The 20296-nt window shown below is 38.8% G+C and overlaps 1 protein-coding gene across 4 annotated transcripts in view; it reads left to right on the top strand.

Moving 5' to 3' along the window:
• Window positions 1–20296, top strand: part of ADAMTS6 (ADAM metallopeptidase with thrombospondin type 1 motif 6) — a 319968-nt gene that overhangs the window by 137239 nt on the left and 162433 nt on the right. For all 4 annotated transcript variants that reach the window (XM_038403172.2, XM_038403171.2, XM_043514172.1 and 1 more), the window contains one exon: window positions 13371–13517. In XM_038403172.2, the coding sequence (XP_038259100.1) occupies window positions 13371–13517 (147 nt within the window). The remainder of the gene's footprint in view (window positions 1–13370; window positions 13518–20296) is intronic.

The raw sequence follows: 20296 nt of genomic DNA, 5'->3' as shown, positions 1-20296 counted from the left end.
AAAAGAAAGGAAACAAGTATGGAAGAGAAGTTGGGATTAAAGGAAGACTATGAAATCAGCAGAAGGGAATATAGAAGGGAGCTAGGAATAGCAGAAAAATCAATGGATTGATGGAGCTGAGGTCACAAAAAATACGTCTACATTGCAGTGGGGAGGTACAGTTCCCAGCTCTGGTGGATGTACATGCACTAGTTGTGATTGAGCTAGCATTATTTCTGGGAGAATTCTGTGCCAAAAAATCCAAAATTATGCACCAAAAAATCCAAAATTTTGCACAATTATGCATATTTTATTTGTTAAAATAATGCAATATAATCACACCAGTTTCACTTATTTTGGTAATTTATTTAAACTACCATACTGAAAAAAAATCACAATAACTGTTCAGTATTTCCTAAACACATGAAAGTTAAATTACAAATACTTGGTAGGCAATACCGTGCCTTCCAGTTATAATCCTGGATTTTCATTTACTTTTATTTTGGTGTTTGGTGTTCTGTAAAGTAGAATGTCGCTTTAAATTGCTCAGACTTGATTATAGTGTACAAGTCATACAGTTTTGCTAATCATTGTCCTGCATTTTTTTTAAATGGATAAGTAAAATAGATCCTGAGCTGTAATCTAACCCCATTGTGCTTCTCTGGCACAGGAAAAAAAAGTGAGAAAGCCCATAGATCTTCCTAGCTGATGATTCAGTTACTGTCATTTACAATAAGGCTTCTTTACACCACTCTGGCAAGGTAAAGGAGCCTTAATTGACTAAGAATGGGAACAATTAACTAAGAATGGGAAAAAGCAGCCTGCCTGCTTAGTTGTTACATTTCTGCTCTGCCTCAGGGACAGCTTCACAGAGCCCTACACCTCCAAGCCTGGGATGCAGCAACAGCAAGTGACAGGGACAGAGTGAGTCTCTCTGGCTTGTTCACACGCAGACACCTGCCCAGCCCCACTCACTTAACATCTCTCCACGGACACATGGATGCATGCCCAGCCTCCCTCCTACCCCTGCCCCCTTGTGATCTGCTCTCTGCTGCTGGCTGCTCCCAGAAGTCGTGCCCGGGCTGCTGGGGAAGGGGTATATGTTCCCCACAGATTTCTTGGCTCCCACATTTTTCTGGGGGGGGATCCAAGAAATCTGCAGAAGGTATGAATTCTGCACCCCCACAGGGGTGCAGAATTCCCCCAGGAGTAGCTAGCATCCTAAAAATAGGAGAGTGGCCATGGTGATATGGGTGGTGGTTTGGGCTAGCTGCTCAAGTACAAGCCTGTCTGAGACCCTAGAAATGAACTCAGAAGGCCAACCCTATCTGCTGTGGCTGCACTGCTGTTTTTGTGTGCTTGGTTGATCACAGCTAGTATGTATATGTCTACCTGAGCTGGGAATTACACCTCCCAGTTGCAGTGTCAGATATACTCAAAAGGAATGAATGATTGGAGGAAAGAGAGGACGAGTCATTTTAAAGGAAATAAGGTGATAAACAGAGTACAAGGAAACAAAGTTTGAAAGACAAGATAAGAAGAGAGAAATGTCCAGTGAAGACAAGATCAAAAGAACAGTTAATGTAGTTGATGGACAGATTGATTGAGAGCTGGAGAAAGTGAAGGAGAGGAAATGAGAGACAGATAAATTAGATTGTTAATGTGGAATTTGACAATCCCAACGATAAAGGTGGTGGGTTAATATCAGAGAAGATAGCCAGGTATCCAAGTCAGAGAATAGGGAAGGAAAGAAAACAGGAGACACAAATAACAGACAGCTATGTGGAGGAATAGCTGGTGGGGCAGCTGGATATATGTGGAAAAAGTGAGGTTTGATTGGGTGGAGGGACATGAGATATCAGCAGCCACATCTTGCTGAGGGCAAGAAGGGAATGAGAGAGAGAGAGAGAGAGAGAGAGAGAGAAAACATGGATTGCTGAGTTTCTTGGAGTGGTACTTAAAACAGCTAATGTACATCCAGTTTTGAAATAGCTAATACCACTCTGATGTGCTTGTGGGTATTAGCTGAAGCTGTGGGACTCCTCTTCACTCTTTACTCAGGGTAGACAAATGGTCTACTTATGGCTACACTTCAATGAAGAACCCGCTGCTGACTTGGGCTTGTAGTGCTCAGGCTAAGGGGCAGTTTAACTGTGGTGTAGACATTTGGGCTCGGGCTTGAACCTGGGCTCTATGACTCTTTATGGTGGGAGAGTCCCAGAGCACAGGCTGCAGCTTGAGCTGGAATGTCTACACCAATTAAACAGCCCCTTAGCCCAAGCCCCATGAGCCCGAGTCAGCTGGCAGAGGTCAGCCATGTGTGTTTAATTGCATCGTAGACATACTGTTTGATGGGCTAGCAATGTTGATCCATTGTTCTAGCAGTCCTCCTAGAGACATTTTTCTGAATTTTAGCAAACTGTCTTCAATTCTTCAGAAGCAATGGGACTATATTCCTGTTCCTCCTAATCCCATCTGCATGATGGGTCCTTAACTCTGGTACTGAGAGGTTCCCTAGAGTGCACTAAACTATGGAAATCCATTTCTCAGCCCAGGGAAGCAAATAGGTACGGCACTACAAAAAGCTGTTCATTTAAGCTAGTTGGAGGCATATTCGAATAATGACAGGGGAATGGAATTCCAAGTGGCATAGAAGACTCCAGCCTAAAAGAATAGGGACATGCATATCAAAACCCAAACCACATCTAGCACCAAATACCACCTACTGGCACTTGGGATAAACCTGTCCCTGGCAGTCCATAATGGATTGGTTGGTATCTAATTATGAACAAAAGAGCATGTCCTCCATCATGGGAGGTTTGAAAGACCATATCAAACCTATGGGTGATATTTGAAGTCCTGTTACCAGGATCACTGGCTCAACAGTATGTGATGGTTTAAATGATCCATGTGTGAAAGAGAAATTCTGCTAACAGACAATTGGCCCCTAAGGTCAGCCCAACCAATGAGAGTCCATGAGGCCATTTTAACACAGAATCCACTGGAATTCCAGTGTTCCACTTAGCCCAAGCAATAGTTTCTTGCCCTGTTGCGTATCGAATAATCACTTCACCTTAAAGAGGCACTGAATTAACTGGAAAAATCATATAAAACAATTATTAAATAACAATATATTCATTTCTATATTTCTTTTGGGGTTCAAGAAATTGTGATTTCCTTTATTATGTCTTGTGTCTACCTCATGTTATATTGCAGTTGTAAAAACTCACAACTTACATTAACGTAAAAAGAAACTTCATTGGGACTTTAGCTTTAATGATTAATTATCCAAATAGACTTAAATGTCATTAACTTGAGGCTAGAAAAACAAGTCTGGTTTCTGTGATGTGAAATAAAATTAATATTTTGTGATATGTGGAAACTATAGTTTAAAGTTTAGAATTATAATATACTGAAATCATTAGTCTTACATTAAAATATTATATTCAAGGAAAGGGAATGCAGTAACATTTCACAGATCTTAACAAAAGCATAAGTAGAATTGAATAAATGGAGGTGGAAAGAAAGGTTACAGTAACATTCAGGGCAACATGAATGCTGGTTTCATATTTCCAAAGGAAATCTAAGCACAGTAGTTTGCTTCATGATTAAAGGCAAAACTTACTTCTCTGACACACAGTGCTGATGATCACTATTGCATATTCACACTCCCTTGTGTAGCATCTTCACTGACTTTACTAGGTGTTCCACATGTAAGATATGTGCAGGCTAGTTGTCCACAGTACAGATCCGGGAGGACCTATGTCATTAAGATGTGAATGAGAGTTTGCCATTGCCCTGTTGCAAAGTTTGTTTCTAAATTGACTATAATTTTGTTCAGTGAATCATACTTGATTGTATTTTAAAGTGCTTCATAAGTAGCACAACACAGAATTATGCTCAATTAGGTGACCACTATATATATATTTTTTAAAAGATGCATTGTTCAACTATGTTTTTGTTCATTTACTTTAAAATTTCAGAGAAAAACTATGTTGAGAGAGTTGAAGTTGAGAATACCTATAGTAATTAAGGGAAAATATTAGAGATATTGTAATTAACCCCAAAACGTGCATTACAAACCCAGGAAATTCACAGTTAAGGTAAAACTTAAAAATAAATCCAAATATATTAAGGCATGAAAATGCAGAGTGAAGGCACCCAAACAACCTTAACTATGCTCCATGGAACATCCCTAGAATTATGATTAATGCATATCAAGGTTTGTTGTAACAAATTAAATGAATATGTTTTTTAAGACTACATTAGATTTTTCTTCTTTTCATAATGTCAGAAGTGCAAAATTCAACTCAGCCTTAAATATGGAACCATTAGTGGCACCTTCATAGTATAATCTGGAAATATGTGAGGGTAGTAAAAATGTTGGCTATCAGACAAAAGAGTATATGCGGTCCAAAATATTACATATTACTAAGTAGAAAACTAAAGATGACTTTGTAGGTATTTGCTTCTGGATCAGAATAGGACATCAACAAATAAAACATAAGAAAATTAATATTATGGAGGTATTATATTTGAATGTAAAGAATATGTTGCATATGCATTTTTATTATGAGAATAAGCTTTTATTGTGGTATACAATGAAGAGTATAAGTTAAGTTGACCAAGAGGCATGTATTACATCAAATTCACATGGATAGCTTTCATGAATTCTATATAAATATAGTGGGTAGGACACTGTCTACTCTACATCATGATTTGGAGTATATGTTAAAAACCAAATGCCAGCAAAATATATTGCTGTAAACAAAAAAAAAATGAAGATAGATCCTGCTTCAAAGCAATTACCGTCTATAACATCACACCAGTTAACAAATAATTATTCTATTAGCTGGCATAAAATAACATATAATCTAGTGGTTCTCAACCAGGGGTACTCAGAGGTCTTCCAGGGGGTACATCAACTCGTCTAGATATTTGCCTAGTTTTACAACAAGCTGTGTAAAAAAGCTAACTAAGTAAGTAAGTCAGTACAAACTAACATTTCATACAGAGAATGACTTGTTTATATTGCTCTATATACTATGCCCTGAAATGTAAGTATAATATTTATATTCCAATTGATTTATTTTGTAATTATATGATAAAAATGAGAAAGTAAGCAATTTTTTAGTAATAGTGTGCGGTGACATTTTTCTCTGATTTTGAAAGCAAGTAGTTTTTACGTGAGGTGTAACTCGGGGTACACAACAAAAATCAGACTCCTGAAAGGGCTACAGTAGTCTGGAAAGGTTGAGAACCACTGATATAAACAACCTTGCCTGATATGGTCATAGAGGTCTTGTTGAATGAGCTGACACGGTAGAAGGAATCCTAGTACTCCGTACTGGTGTTTTTGTGTAAATTCACACTCTTTTTTCTGATTGGAACAGATTATTGATGAAACATTCCCCTTTTTCTCCCTCCCTCTCCTTGCAAATTTCTCATTGTCACTATGAAAAGACATAATTTAGAATCCTATTTACATTTTACAATAATAATAATTTTGATTTTGGTAATCCCTTGATTTTTTTCAATTTAGTCCTTAAGTAGATTTCAGTTATCCTAAATAATATTAATATATTTCTCAGTTATATAAAATGTGTTATATTTTTGAGGATTTAAATTATTCTGTTTGTATAGTACTGGAACAAGCACAATGTATTTTAAAACTTTACAGTGAAGAATGAAGGCGACACAAAATTTATGAAAAACAAAGTGTAACTTGTTTAATAGAAACAATGATGTTAATAATAATGAGTTGACAGTATTTTACATCCAGATTGCTTAAGAACAAAGAGTGAATTAGATGAAAGATTGTTTTTAGTTGTCTTGAATCTGTATCTAATTTGAAAACATCTGTTCTTCTTTTACTGTCCTCTGCATATTCCCCCATAAAATGCACCAGTGGTGCTGATCCTACAGTGGAACTTTTTGATAACAGTACCTGTTGGAGCACTCTTTTGCCCCCATCACTTCCCCTAACTACTCCTGCAGATTCTGAAGATGTGGCTATAAAAGGGAGCATGGTGCCTTGGCCACATCAGTTCCTTTCAACTGCCGTAGGTGCCAGATCAGGAACTGTATCTGGGCCTTTGGCCCAGATTCTTAGCTTGAATAATGTTGAATACTTTTGTAAGGTAGATTTTAGCTTTTTGTGTTGGGTTTTGTTTCTTTTTATTTATTTATTTATTTTAATTTTTCTAAGTAGTTATTTGAAGTTAAGACTTTAGTTCTGCTATTGGGATCTGATGGTGGATTGGAAGTTCAAGAGGCTGAGTATTTAAGAAATGTGCCTCCTGCCCAGCAGTCTTTCCAGCATTAGATGCTCATACAAGTTGCCTAGCCTGCCTCAGAAAGGGACACTCCTTCAGGGTGCTCAATCTGCATTACTTTCACCTGAGAGCACAGGAAAAAGTGGCAAAATAGACTTCAAGCTCTACTGCTGCATCAGGCTGTGAAACCAGGCCCTTCAGAACTGGGTCATCTCCTGATCTGTGAATGAACATAGATTAGCTTCAGCCTTTGATACTTCCAGAGAGAAGCAGCAGCAGACACTTCTGCAGAAGGGACTGTGACAGTTTTTGGGGTAACTGCACCTTTAATCTCCCCCCCAGCCCCAGTCTGCTCACGGAATACACCCTTAGGTCTTAAGCCTCTAGACATCACCTCTGTCTGGGCCAGAATCCAGGTCCCTCTTCCTTCTGACTGAGTTTTTAGGCTGCATCCCCCTTTTTCTTTATTGTGATTAAAGTCCAGCACCTGATATTTGCTTTCTCTCCAAGGGCTATGTGCAATGTATGCCAGTGGTTGCAAGAAACTAAACAGCTCTTTCAAAGCAGAGAACATTTATTTTAGGATAAAAGCAATACAGAGAAAACATAGGAAACAATATAGATCTTCCCAGTGGCCTCCCATCAGTCCTGTGGAGACCCTGGTAGATTCCAGTCCTCATCCTGCAGAGTTTGGCCTCCCCTTGGACAAAAAACACACTTTTGGAAGAAGCGGAGGCTGGGATGCCAGAAGAATACCAACAAATGGACCCTGAACTGGAGGAGTAAATCTCTCCAGGTGAGAGTGTAGGGATTACAACTGTGTGTTCCCCATCAGAGGGCGCAGTATTATTTCATGAAGTAGTTGAGAGAATGGCAACTACTTTGAAAATCCCCTCTGTGATAGTAAAGGAGACTTCTCATCATCTTCAACATTCTTGACTCTCCATCCAAGGATAGAATTACACTGCCAGTTTTAGATGGGCTCCAGCAGACAGCAAAAGCAATAATATGGTTCATTTCAACTTCTGTTCAAGCAATGTTGAAAAAGGTAGCTGCCAATTACCGCATGAGGGTTTTTCATTCTTTTTGCACAGACATCCAGTTCTGAACTTGCATTTGGCTGAAGCTGCAGCCCAGAGGTCTAAGGGTGCTTGCTGTAGTCTACATTTTCTGATAAAGAAAGCAAGAAAATGGACATTTTAGGCAAAAAAGTATTTTAATCTGAAACATTGGGTGTAAGAATGTCAGATTACCAGACTGTAATTGCATGCAACCAATACCATCTTTGGGAAAAGATGGTGGTATTTGCAAAATCCATCTCAGAGGTTCCAAGAAAATTAGCCAATGTCCTCATGTCTAAAGATTGTTGCAAAACACAATCTAAGAGTAACGTTTGATTCCTTGGAAGTTTCTCCTAGAAGCCATCTCTTTCAGGAATCATTCATGGAGTAGATCATCTGAACCACCTTCAGAGAGAATCACTAAAGTGGAGGGGTTTCCCTTTAAAGGGAATGGTGTATTTAGCAGTAAACTGAGGTTCCTGAAGAAGAGACAGTCACTAGATCTGCACCCAGATCTTTGTGAGTGTATCAGCAACCTAGGAGAAGAACTAGGTAGCTGTGTTCAGGTATCAGACAACAGTATGCATCCTCATCTTCCTAGTCTTTATTTTCTCAGAGATGCCTCTACCATCAACAACATTCTGCCGAATAACATTGGCAGCAAAGGAGGAAAGTGTTTAAGCCTCAGGTAAAAGCAAACAGATCTCAATGTCAACATCTATGCTGGACCTTCATCCTCACGTTTGACATAAGGTCTGAGAGCTGCAAACCAAATTTGGACTATTCTTTACCTACCCCATTTGGTAACTGCCTGTGTTGTTTCTGCAACTGGAGTGCTATAACTATGGGTAGATAGATATTAGAAATAATTCACAGCAGATACCCCATCCATTCTGACTCCTTCTTTCCTCCCAACCTTCTCATCCCATTCCTATTCAGAGACCCCTCTCACGAGGGCCTGTTGAAATTGGAGGCTCCCGGTCTTGTGGAGGCAGGGGTAATAGAAATGGAGCTGAGGGAATTCGGAGGAAAGGGTTCTGTTCAAGGTACTTCCTAATCCCAAAAATTGATGGAGGTCTTTGACATACATTAGACCTGAGAGAATTCAATTCCTTCATTAGTAAATTCTGATTTCATGTTGAATTTGGCATCTATATAAAACATTTCCTCTCAACACAAGATTGGTTTGAGCTCTCAACCTGAAGGGCATATATTGCTTTCAGATTGTCCTACTGCAAATATCTGTTTCCTAATAGGGAAAGATCATTTTCAATTCAAAGTCTTTCCCTTTGGCTTTTCTCCTGCCCCAGACTATTTACAAAATGCCTCTTGGCAGTATTAGTGCATTTACAAAGCCAAGGGATTCACATATATGTAGATGCTAGATCACTGGCTAATCAAAACATTGTCAGAACAAAATCTATCAGAAGTCATATCCCACACACACTCCCTATTCAATAAGCTGGGACAAAAGATAAATTGGGAGAAGTCAATCATACTACCCAATCAAAAGATCCCCTTCATAGGGGCAATTTGGTCTCTCAGAAAGTCAGGCACTTTCTACCAGAATAAAGGTTTATAAGGATTCAGCCAGCCTTGGCCTTATTGCATAGTTCCCTTGTCAAAGAATCATATTTTTTTCTCAGACTAATGGGCCTCATAACCTCAAAACCTTCAAAAAATAAAAGGAATGGCTTTCAATGCTCCAGCTTTATCAGCAACAATCACATCAGATATTTCCAACCTAAGTTGGGGAGGACATTTCGACAAATTGATCGTTTGTGGCCAATGGATTTTCCAGGAAAAGAAATTGTACATCAGGCTGCTACAGCTAAAAGCAATACATTGGGCTCTGAAATCATTTCTGCCTAGCATCATCATAAGATAATTTAGGTCTTTATGGATAATTTAGGTCTTTATATTATACGTCAATGTATAATATAAACAAGGAGGAAGAGTTCATTGCATGGAGCTATGTAAGAAGCAATGTCTCTCTGGGAATGGTGAATTCAATACAAGACCTACCTGCAGTTCTACACCTAGTAGTGAAAGAAAACAGCCTTTCAAACTGCCGGAGCAGGGACACAACAGAACTCCACGAATGGTCTTTCAAGCTGTCAGTGATAAAAGAGAACATCAGTGCATGAGGTTGTCCAGAGGTAGACATTTTGTGACAAAGTGAAACACAAAGGTGTCCCAGACGTTGCTGAAGAGCTGGGAGAGACAGTCAATCCATCTGTCACTGTGCCCCAGTGGGTCACAGCTGAGAACACCAGATTCAGGACAAACTGCTGAGAAATAGGGCAGACTCACCTCAAACTGGTAGTTATTCTATCATTAGATTATACCAAGCCAGTAACAAAGGTAAACTTCTGCCTCACCACACTGGTTAACAAAAAGTCAAAAATGCAGCCCTTATCACAGCTCCCAGATACTGGACTCTATGAGGAGTGGTTATTGAAAACCAGTTTAATCACATATAGGGTCCTTCTAATCTCAAGAGATCAGTCACATAGCCAGCTCAATATATAATTCAGATTTTACCCATAATCACTTTGCTGCCAATTCTTTAGTAATTAAAAACTAAAGATTAATAAAAGAAAAGAAGAGAGTTAAAATGGTTAATAGATCATATATATACAATAATTGTGATGTTCTTATATCAGGTTTGACAACAGTGATGTTATAGATTGCTGGCTTGTGAAGTTTCTCTGGTAACTTCCAAAAGATTGAGAGATTATCAGTCCAAAGTTCAGTATGCTCCTTTTTGTTGTAAATCCACAGTCCAGAGAATCAGAGCAGTAAGGAGGCAAAATGGAATTGTCCCAGGGGGATTTTATACCCTGAGCCATGTGCCCGTAAATTTTCTGTTTCAAACAAAGTTCACAGTCCAGTGGAGAGTTACTGGCACAAGATGAAATCCAGTGTCTCATGAGCATATCACATGTCCTTACAAGGCCTGATGACTCACAGGGGGTAGCCATTGGCCCGTTGGAGGCTGAAGTGTTCACAGGAATTCATATCTGGGCAGAATGAGTTTCTTCTATGGCCCATTGTTAGAGTGAAGAATCCTTAACATACTTTGTAGAAAATTTGTTGCAATTGTCTAACAATGGCAATATCAATGATATACATGGTCATATTTCAATCATATAGCATCACACCATCTGATATATTCAGGTTAAATTGTGTATGAGGTGTTCTCTATTTCTTCCCTCCATTTCCTCTCATTCAGAGGGTAATAAGGAAGATAAAACAGGACAGAGCCAAAGTAATCATAGTTGTTCTGGCAAGGCTGAAGCAACTGTGGCTCCCGGACCACCTTCAGCTATCCAAAGGAATTTTCCAATCTCTGTCTCACTCCTGATCTGTTGACTCAGCAGAATGGAAAAGTTTATCATACAGACTCATATTTCCTACACCTGATGGCTTGAGATATAGGATTCAATCAGGATTATTACAATGTAGTTCACAGGGATACAGGAGGTTTGTCTTAGCTCTAGGAAATTATTAATTAAGCATTAATTAAGATTTGCTAAGCAGCTATATCAATGTATCACTCACTTATCGAAAACAAATCTATATTCACACATGAGACAGTTGAAAGATTTATGAAAGGGTTAATTAATATCTATCCACCATTCAAGGGCCCTCCACTGTCATGAGACCTTAACATAGTCCTTATGCAGTTCACGAAGCCTCTCTTTTAGCCAATTGGAGAATGTTCTTCATTTCATCTTTCAGTTAAAACAGTTTTTATTATAGCTACAACATCAGCAAGAAGAGTGAGTGTCCTGTGAGCCCTCATGACTGACCTGCCATTTTCTGTACTCTGTAAAGATAAGGTTGTGCCACATCGCCATTCCGAGTTCCTACCTAAAGTAGTGACAGAATTTTACATTAATCAGGCAATTAACCTGCCAGTGTTTCTAAGACCCCATGCACAAGCAGATGAAAATAAGTTACAAAGTTTAGATGTTAAGGGGGCTTTAGTATATTATCTTAATAGGACAAAACAATTTGGAAAATCTCCAGATTTACTCCTGTCATATCTTATGGTAATAACAAAAGAGGTCAAACAATTGCTTCTCAAACATCAAAATGGGCTAGACTGTGCATAGAGGATAGCTGCTTATTGGCATCTGTTCCTATTCCTGAAGGGATTAGGTCCCATTCCACAAAGGCCAAGGCAACATCAGTGGTATAGCTTAGATGCATTCCACTTAACAGAACTGTGTAGAGATGTAATGTGGAGCATATTTACGCTCCCCATGTACCTTCACCTTTTCCTAAGTCCTAATTTGAGTATCAGACTTTTGGGAAGCGGTAGAAGAAACTAAGGTGGTCAGAGTGCTATACCCCTTTTATAACCTTGCCCTCAGAACATTCAGGAACACTGAGGGAAGGAGCAGGAGGGCGTACAAGGGTGCGCCAACAGGCAATATTATCAAAAATTTCCACCATCAGAGCTGCCCAGTCGGTATATCCCATGGGTGTGACTATACAGAGTACGTCTCAAAGAACTCCAGTTACAGGTGAGTAACCATAATTTACAGTATTACAAAAAATCTTCAGACTGCATGCATAAATTACATTTATGTACACTGTGATGAATTAATTTACATCATTTCACAATACTTAAATGATTGTATAACTCAGGAGCAGAGCAGAGAGAAGTGATTGTGATTAGCCTTACATTAAAAAAAAAAGAGTGAAAATAAAAGTGCATTTTCCTCTTTCAGAATTTTGTTTTTGCCTAAAAATGTAAAAAGTGCTACCACTAAGAACTAAGCCAGAATAAATGCACCATGTCTGAGAGATAACTTGTTTAACGTGTTTTGATTTTGCTTTGAATTTTTTCTCACAGTATGGATGGGAAGGTTGTATTTTAAAGTTATGAATATTTCATTTTCCTTAACTGTCTTTCTGTCTCTTCCCATGAGTAATGAAATCTGCTATTTCGAATGGCTCATGAGATATCATGATCTTTTGTGACGTGATCCAGAATGGAATATAACAAGCCCATGATCTTGAATGACATTTGCATAGAAAAGAGAAATTCCTTCATGATAGATGAATATTTAAGAAAATTTGCCATACTGCAGACTGACTCCAGCTACCCCAAAAACAGACAGGGGAGATGCTTTTTAAAAAATTATAAAATTAATTAAATAGAGTACCTTTTTCTATGTTATCTTTAATTATTTATGATTAATTTATGTCATATCAATCACACTGCTGACAAACTGAATATTTCACTAACGTGTTTTATCTAAAATGCAGTAATTATTTAATTTTAAAGGTTAATTTGATGTATAAAGTTAAACATTTCTTCTTAAGTACTCTGTTAAAGAAGAGTTCTTATGGATTTAGCTTTTAGTTTTAGTTTGGTGATGATTTAGCTGTTCTACATTATGCTGGCCACCTACAGTTCCAACAGGCCGTTCCAACCTCTAAGGATCCTTGGGTACACCCCTTTTTCTGTGACCAGGTGAACTATGTTGGATGTTAAGAAGTGGGTGATATATGAATAATTTTGCTGACCCTGCATTTGAGGACCACCACAAAGCAGACTTAGAACAGCAGAGGATCAAGACCACTGTATAAATGGATGCATATAGGGAGCACAGGTTGTTTAGTAGTTAGGCTGCCTAAGTTCTATTCTGGATTGTCATTGACTCACTATGTGATCTTGGCAATATCATGCAAACTCTCTGTGTCTGTGTTTACTGATCTGATCTGCAAGAGCAGGTATTTACCCCTAGTTGTTACTTGGGCCAAACTCCCAAACAAGGCCTGAAGTATGAGTCCCTTTTGTTTATCTCACAGGCCTATTGTGAGACTTACATAATGTAGTAAAATGCTTTGATATCTTTATATGAAACAGCAAAATTGCATAGTATTCTGAACGTACAGAGTTTAATCTGAATTAATCATACATATCTTGTTTCAGTCCTCCTAAACTAACTGAGCATGGCCTTCCAGTTCCAAACTCTATTTTTGTTTGGTACCATAGGAAAGTAATGGGACACTTTTTTTCTTCTGTTTTGGACAGTTTTGGTATGAACCATGATGGAATTGGAAATTCTTGTGGGACCAAAGGTCATGAAGCAGCAAAACTTATGGCAGCTCACATTACAGCAAATACCAACCCCTTCTCCTGGTCAGCCTGTAGCCGGGACTACATCACCAGCTTTTTAGAGTAAGTAATCTCTGGAGAGAGATAATAAATTGCTCCAAAATTTCATACTCATTGGAATAAATAATTGGTGGAGATACAGTGATTTACACTAATTCACATTATGTAGAATGAGTAAATATATGGTGAATTACTGCCGACTTGTATATCATAGGTAATTTCTTTGTGTTGTGGAAAGTGCTTCCCCTTCCCGTCCCTCTTTTTGAACTGTTCTGTTTATAGTTTGCTGGCCATATTTAACTATGGATGGGGAATAGAGGTGAGAGGGCTTTTTTTTTTTAAAGGTTAGTGATAAGGGTTGTTTTGTTAAATGCGTAGTGATGTCAGGCTTAGATTTCTGTTTTGTTTATCTGAGTACTGGCCATAGTCTGATTAAAATATTATATTGTTTTGGAAAACAGAGTATCTAAAAAGTTTCAAAGTTTTTCCTAGTAAAACAAACAAACAAAAACAACTAGTGGTTGAAACCTGAAGGAGGTAGAAATTTCACCTTGTGAGATCAATGGCCGTTTCTTTGAATGATACACAGTAGTTCTTCAAAGAGTCTTGAAATTATTCTTCAGTTCCCCGTCTGAATATTAAAAAAGTTATGGTTGAATCCTGAGAAGATCTGGGCCCTGCCACTCTAACTGGCTGTTGTATAATTTATTTCAGAAAATGCAACTCAACTGGAACTTGTCATTGTTACATTTTGTCTGAATTTATTTAAATCAGTTGAATTCAGTTGGATTATTTGCATAAAAACTACCCACACAAATCAAAGTTGCAAGCTCTTACACTATGGGTCAGATCCTTAGATATGGTTGAGATGTGCTTAGTGCAAAACTGAAGAGTTGGGAGAGCAGAAGCAACTTTTCCAATCCCTCAATCCCAAGGATGGCCAGGGCCAATTCAGCCCATAATGCAATTTACAACACCCTCCAGGGCTGTTAAGTGGAAGTGGCCTGTGATTCCTAGAGCACAAGATAAACTGGCCAAACCTGCTCAGACATTCTATGTATGGGGAGCCAGGAGCAGGAAGTGTAAGGTTATATATACTGATCCTCCAACAACTGGGTATTTCTACTGCAGGAAACAAGGATGGGTGCCATTCCATTGCCCTGTGATTCCTAGAGCACAAGATAAACTGGCCAAACCTGCTCAGACATTCTATGTATGGGGAGCCAGGAGCAGGAAGTGTAAGGTTATATATACTGATCCTCCAACAACTGGGTATTTCTACTGCAGGAAACAAGGATGGGTGCAGAAGAATGGCTCTTAATTACCTTTCTGCTCCACTGATCTTGGGACTGACCTAAGTAGTGCAAAGCAGCCTGATGAGGGGGTCGAGGCTCGACCCCTATAATCTGTCAAATTTGATTGTCCTCATCCTCCATGCCTTTTGTTTTCTTCTATGGAATGTCCTTAGATACATTTTGTGAAAGTAGGTAGGTTCATAAGACAGGATGACATACCCTTAGACATTAGAATCTTACAATAGTATTGATAATTTTTATCTAGAATTATATTTTTCCCTTTTGGCTACATAAGAATTTTACTTCTATTTTTTAAAAGAATTATTAATATATGTTAAGTGCTAACAATGTGCTCAGTACTGTACATGACATAAATAGAAGAGGGGTCCTCTGCCAAACAGTTTACAGTGTAGAAGACAGACAGCGGCAAACTGGTTGAAACTATAGTAAAAAACAGAGTAATCAAACACATAGATGAACACAATTTATTGGGGAAAGAGTCAACATGGTTTTTGTAAAGGGAAATCGTGCATCACCAGTCTACTAGAATTCTTTGATGGGGTCAACAAGCATGTGGACAAGGGTGATCCATTGGATATAATGTACTTAGATTTTCAGAAAGCCCTTGACAAGGTCCCTCCCCAAAGGCCCGTAAGCAAAGAAATCTGTCATGGGATAAGAAGGAGGGTCCTCTCATGATCAGGAACTGGTTGAAAGATAGGAAACAAAGGGTAGGAATAAATGGTCAGTTTTCAGAATGGAGAGAGGTAAATAGTGGTGTCCCCCAGGTGTCTGTACTGGGCCCAGTACTGTTCAACATATTCATAAATAATTTGGAAAAAGGGGTAAACAGTGAGGTGGCAAAATTTATGGATGATACAAAACTACTCAAGATAATTAAGTCCAAAGCAGACTGCAAAGAGTTACAAAGGGATCTCATAAAACTGGGTGACTGAGCAGCAAAATGGCAGATGAAATTAAGTGTTGATAAATGCAAAGTAATGCACATAAAAACATAATCTCAACTATACATATAAAATGATGGGGTCTAAATTAGCTGTTACCACTCAAGAAAGAGATCTTGGAGTCATTATGGATAGTTCTCTGAAAACACCCACTCCATGTGCAGCAGTAGTCAAAAATGCAGATCTTGTTGCCCCATCTCAAAAAAGATATATTGGAATTGGAAACGCTACAGAAAGGGGCAACAAAAATGGTTAGGGATATGGACAACTTCCATGTGAAGAGAGATTAATAAAACTGGGACTTTCCAACTTGTAAAAGAGAGGACTAGGACGGGATATGATAGAGATCTATAAAATCATGACTGGTATGTAGAAAGTAAATAAGGAAGTGTTAGTCACTCCTTCTCAAACATAAGAACTAGGGGTCACCAAATGAAATTAATAAGAAGCAGGTTTAAAACAAACAAAAGGAAGTATTTCTTCACACAACACACAGTCAACCTGTGGACCTCTTGGCCAGAGGATGTATAACAGGTTTCAAAAAGGAACTATATAAGTTCATGGAGGATAGGTCCATCAATGGCTATTAGCCAGGATGGGCAGCGATGCAAAACCATGCTCTGAAGTGTCACTAGCCTCTGTTTGCCAGAAGCTGGGAATGGATCACTTGGTGATTACCTGTTCTGCTCATTCTCTCTGAAGCACCTGGCATTGGCCACTGTTGGAAGACAAGTTATTGGGTTAGATGGACCATTGGTCTGACCCAGTATGGCCATTCTTATGTTCTTATGAGATAATATATATATTTGGCAAGGACTTTTTTTAGGGGGCAAGCAGTGGCTTAGCTAATGCAGTGCCATCAGCACTAGCACTACTCAGCCAGGGAACATACATATTTGTAATCTTGATTTCTGGGAATACACTCAATTTTCCAATGCAACAAACAAATGAATTTATTGAACTTGGATCTATATATCATGGATTCACAGAAGTTAAAAATATAAAAGACCTACCAGACCAACTAATTTGTTCAAGTCCCAGTCAATCAGTTCAAGACTGTACACCCTTTAGTACATTTCTATTGTGTTGTGGCATCTAAGTTTAACTGTGCCAAGTAATAGTCCACTTCTTCATTTGGGATGCTGTTCCACCGCCTAACAGATCTCACTCTCTGGAAGCTCTTTTGTGATATTCAGCCTAAATTAAAGTCTTGGGTATTTGTTTTGTAGGGCCTTTTGTTTGTTTACTTTTACTATATTCATTCCACTACATGTAGTGTTATCTTAGACTTTTTGTTGCACTCTTCCTGAGATCCAGTTGATCCATATCATTCTGGAAATGAGTTGTTGACAAATGATCACAGTATTAGACATGTTGTCATTCCAAAAACATGGTAGGGTCCGTCTCTTAGTTATGGACTTGATGTAAGAACCAGTATGTGAAATTTTATGGCCTGTGTTATGCAGGAGATCAGAAGAGATGGTAATTATGATCTATTGTGGCCTTAAAATCTATGAATCTGCTTCCTTGTCTCATGACATAATGCCTCTGTGTATGCAGCCCAATGATGCAGTGGTCTTTTTAACTTGTTACTGTATCATATTGCAAACTCTCTGACTACTAGCACCTCCTTCACTCTTTTTCACTCCATGGACTTAATTCACCAATACATACTCCAGTTTTATGCCAGTGGAATGGAATTAAAATCAGTTATACTGACATTAAACTGGATGATCACATGATGGTGAATCAAATCTCATATTGCTAATCTCTTTTGGTTTCTTTGCATTAATTCTCTATTGTCACTTGTGTTTGTAACTCCTGCCAGATTATACCATCTGTGAATTTCATTAATATCATAATGAATAATGCACTTTTAAGACCATTAAAAGACATATTAAATGATACTATAACTATCATAGATCAGCAAAGTAGCTACTAAACACATCAGCTCCCCTAGTGCATAACCCTTTCTTTTTGATATTTCCGTATGTTTCTAGTCCATGTTAGTATTCTTTTTTCCAAGGTAAATTATATTAATTATTTGATTGTGAGACATATTAAATAGTTTACTAAGATCCAAATATATTATATGTACCACTTTCCCTTCATCCTTCTATCTTAAAAACTAATTAGGTTTTCTGGCAAGAACTGTTCATTGTATTTTCTTGATGATTGTTGCTCATGGTTCCAATATCCTCGAAATGCTTCCTGATTTTTCCTCATAATATTTGTTCCATTATTTTACTGGGAATAGATCTTAGACTTATGGGACAGTATTGACTAGGATCAGTCTTATTTCTTTTCTTGAAGATTAGTGGTTCATTTGTTTTTCTCCAGTCTATGAGTACTATATATCCCAATTTTTCATGCTTTTTGAAAAAAAATGATTGTCAGTGGAATGGTAAGGGACATGCTGGTGCAAGCACCTCTTGCATGAAACATGGCTTCAGTCTGACAAGGGCGCTTGTTTCTTCCCTCCCTCCCACTCCCTTCCCCCACCCTTCTCCATGAGGCAGGGCAGCCTTAACAGCAGAGGCTTATCCACTGGAGTACTCATACTCCATCCGAGAGCAGGAACCAGGAAGTACAGGGACTACTCAGACAGCAGCAGCCCAGATAATTGGCTCCCAAACTGCTCCTGACTTGCAGAATACTGCATCCAGAGAAGAAAAGCTGCTTCAGCTCCTCTGTCAGCTCCTTTAGAGTCCAGCAAACTGATCCCTGAAAGCTGCCAGACTGTAGCTAGAGGCGCAGTGCCTACAGTGCCTCACTAAGCTTAGAAAGATGACAGCACCTAGCTTCTCTCAGGAGCAGAAAGGAGACTGGGGACAAAGAACCATGTCACTTTTGGGTTCCCCCAAGAGTAGAAAGGAGTGAACATAGGAAAGGAAAGAACTGGGTAAACCCAGTTAGGATGCCTGTGGTCCCTTCCCTCCTTAGGCGGAAGCACTATGGAACAGAAGCCTATCCATTGCCACTACGGGTGGGGCCTTGTCTTCAGCATCCTCCTCTTTTTCCTCCAGGCCTTGGTCCCCACTCTTCCTTCCAGAAACTACAGTCCAGATCATAGAGTTTTGCACTGTGCCTTTTGCAGAAAGAATGAGACAAAAGGACAAGCACAGCTCCCCTCATTGCAGAGAGGAAATTGCCAAGCACTAGCCACTGAATACCACTTGGAAGATGTCAGCTCAACTAGACACTGCTCAGCAAGATTCCACCCAAGCTGGATGATAACATTTAGTGCACTGAATGAAGTACACCACATGTTGTGATAGGCATGTGTAGGACTCATGGATCTTGAAAAGTGTGTTGTGGGGGTTATTGATCATTGTAGCATTGGAGATATGTCTGCAGGTTTTCTATTGGTTGTTCTGACAGGGTCTGGTGCCACTTTGAGTTGGTTTGTCCTGGTCTGTGGGAAGTTTGCTTCTGATAATGAGCTTGGAGAGGCTGGGGGTTGTTTGAAGACCAGAAGAGGGGATTCAGAAAAGATTGTTGTAATAATAATAATCTTTCCTGAACTCCCTCTTCTGGCCTTCAAATGGTAAAGTTGATATAATGCAATTGGGTTTACCCAAATGTAGATCATGCCAGACTAATCTGATTTCCATCTTTGAAAAAATAACTGATTTTTTGGATAAGGGAAGTGAAATAGATCTAATATACTTGGACTTCAGTAAAGCATTTGAAGACAACAGGTTATGCTGAATGGTGAACTATCAGCCTGGAGGAAGGCTATTAGTGGAGTTTCTCAAGGATTGGTTTTGGGATCAATCTTATTCAATATTTTTATTAATGAGATTGGCACAAAAAGTAAGAGAGTGCTAATGGAATTTGCAGTGATACAAAGTTGGGGGGCATCATCAATACAGAAGAGGACTGGAATATTTACAGGAAGATCTGGATCACCTTGAAGACTAAAGTGACAGAAAAGGGATGAAATTCAATAGTACAAAGTGCAAGGTCATGCAATTAGGATCTAATAATAAGAAATTCTGCTACAAGCTGCGGGATCATCAGTTGGAAGTGACAGAAGAGGAGAGAGACCTGGGTGTGTGGATTGATCACGGGATGACTATGAGCCACCAATCTGATGTGGCTGCAAAAAAGGCTATTGCAATTCTAGGATGCATCAAGTGAGGCATTTCCAGTAGAGATAGACAAATATTAATGCTATTGTACAAGTCAACTGGTAAGACCTCCTCTGGAATATTATGTACAGTTCTGGTCATTCATGTTCAAGAAAGATTAATTCAAACTGGAACAGGTACAGAGAAGAGCTAACAGGATGATCAGGGGAATGGATGGCCAATTTTATGAGAGGACACTGTTAGAGATTGGCTTGGTTAGCTAGCAAAAAGAAGGCTGCTTTCTATAAATGCATAAAGACGGTAAAACCAGAGAAATGAAGAGCTAAAGGACAATGTTGGCACAAGAACAAATGGGTATAAACTGGCCATGAACAAATTCAGGATGAAAATTAGAAGGTTTCTAACCACCAGAGGAAGGAGTTTCTGGAACAGCCTCCCAATAGGAGTCCTGGTGGCAAATAACTTAATTAGTTTTGAAAGAGTTGGAC

Source organism: Dermochelys coriacea, chromosome 5 (assembly GCF_009764565.3).
Source record: "Dermochelys coriacea isolate rDerCor1 chromosome 5, rDerCor1.pri.v4, whole genome shotgun sequence".
NCBI lineage: Eukaryota > Metazoa > Chordata > Testudines > Dermochelyidae > Dermochelys > Dermochelys coriacea.
The sequence above is the reverse complement of the archived record's forward strand: the minus strand, read 5'-3'. Positions and strand labels throughout refer to the sequence as shown.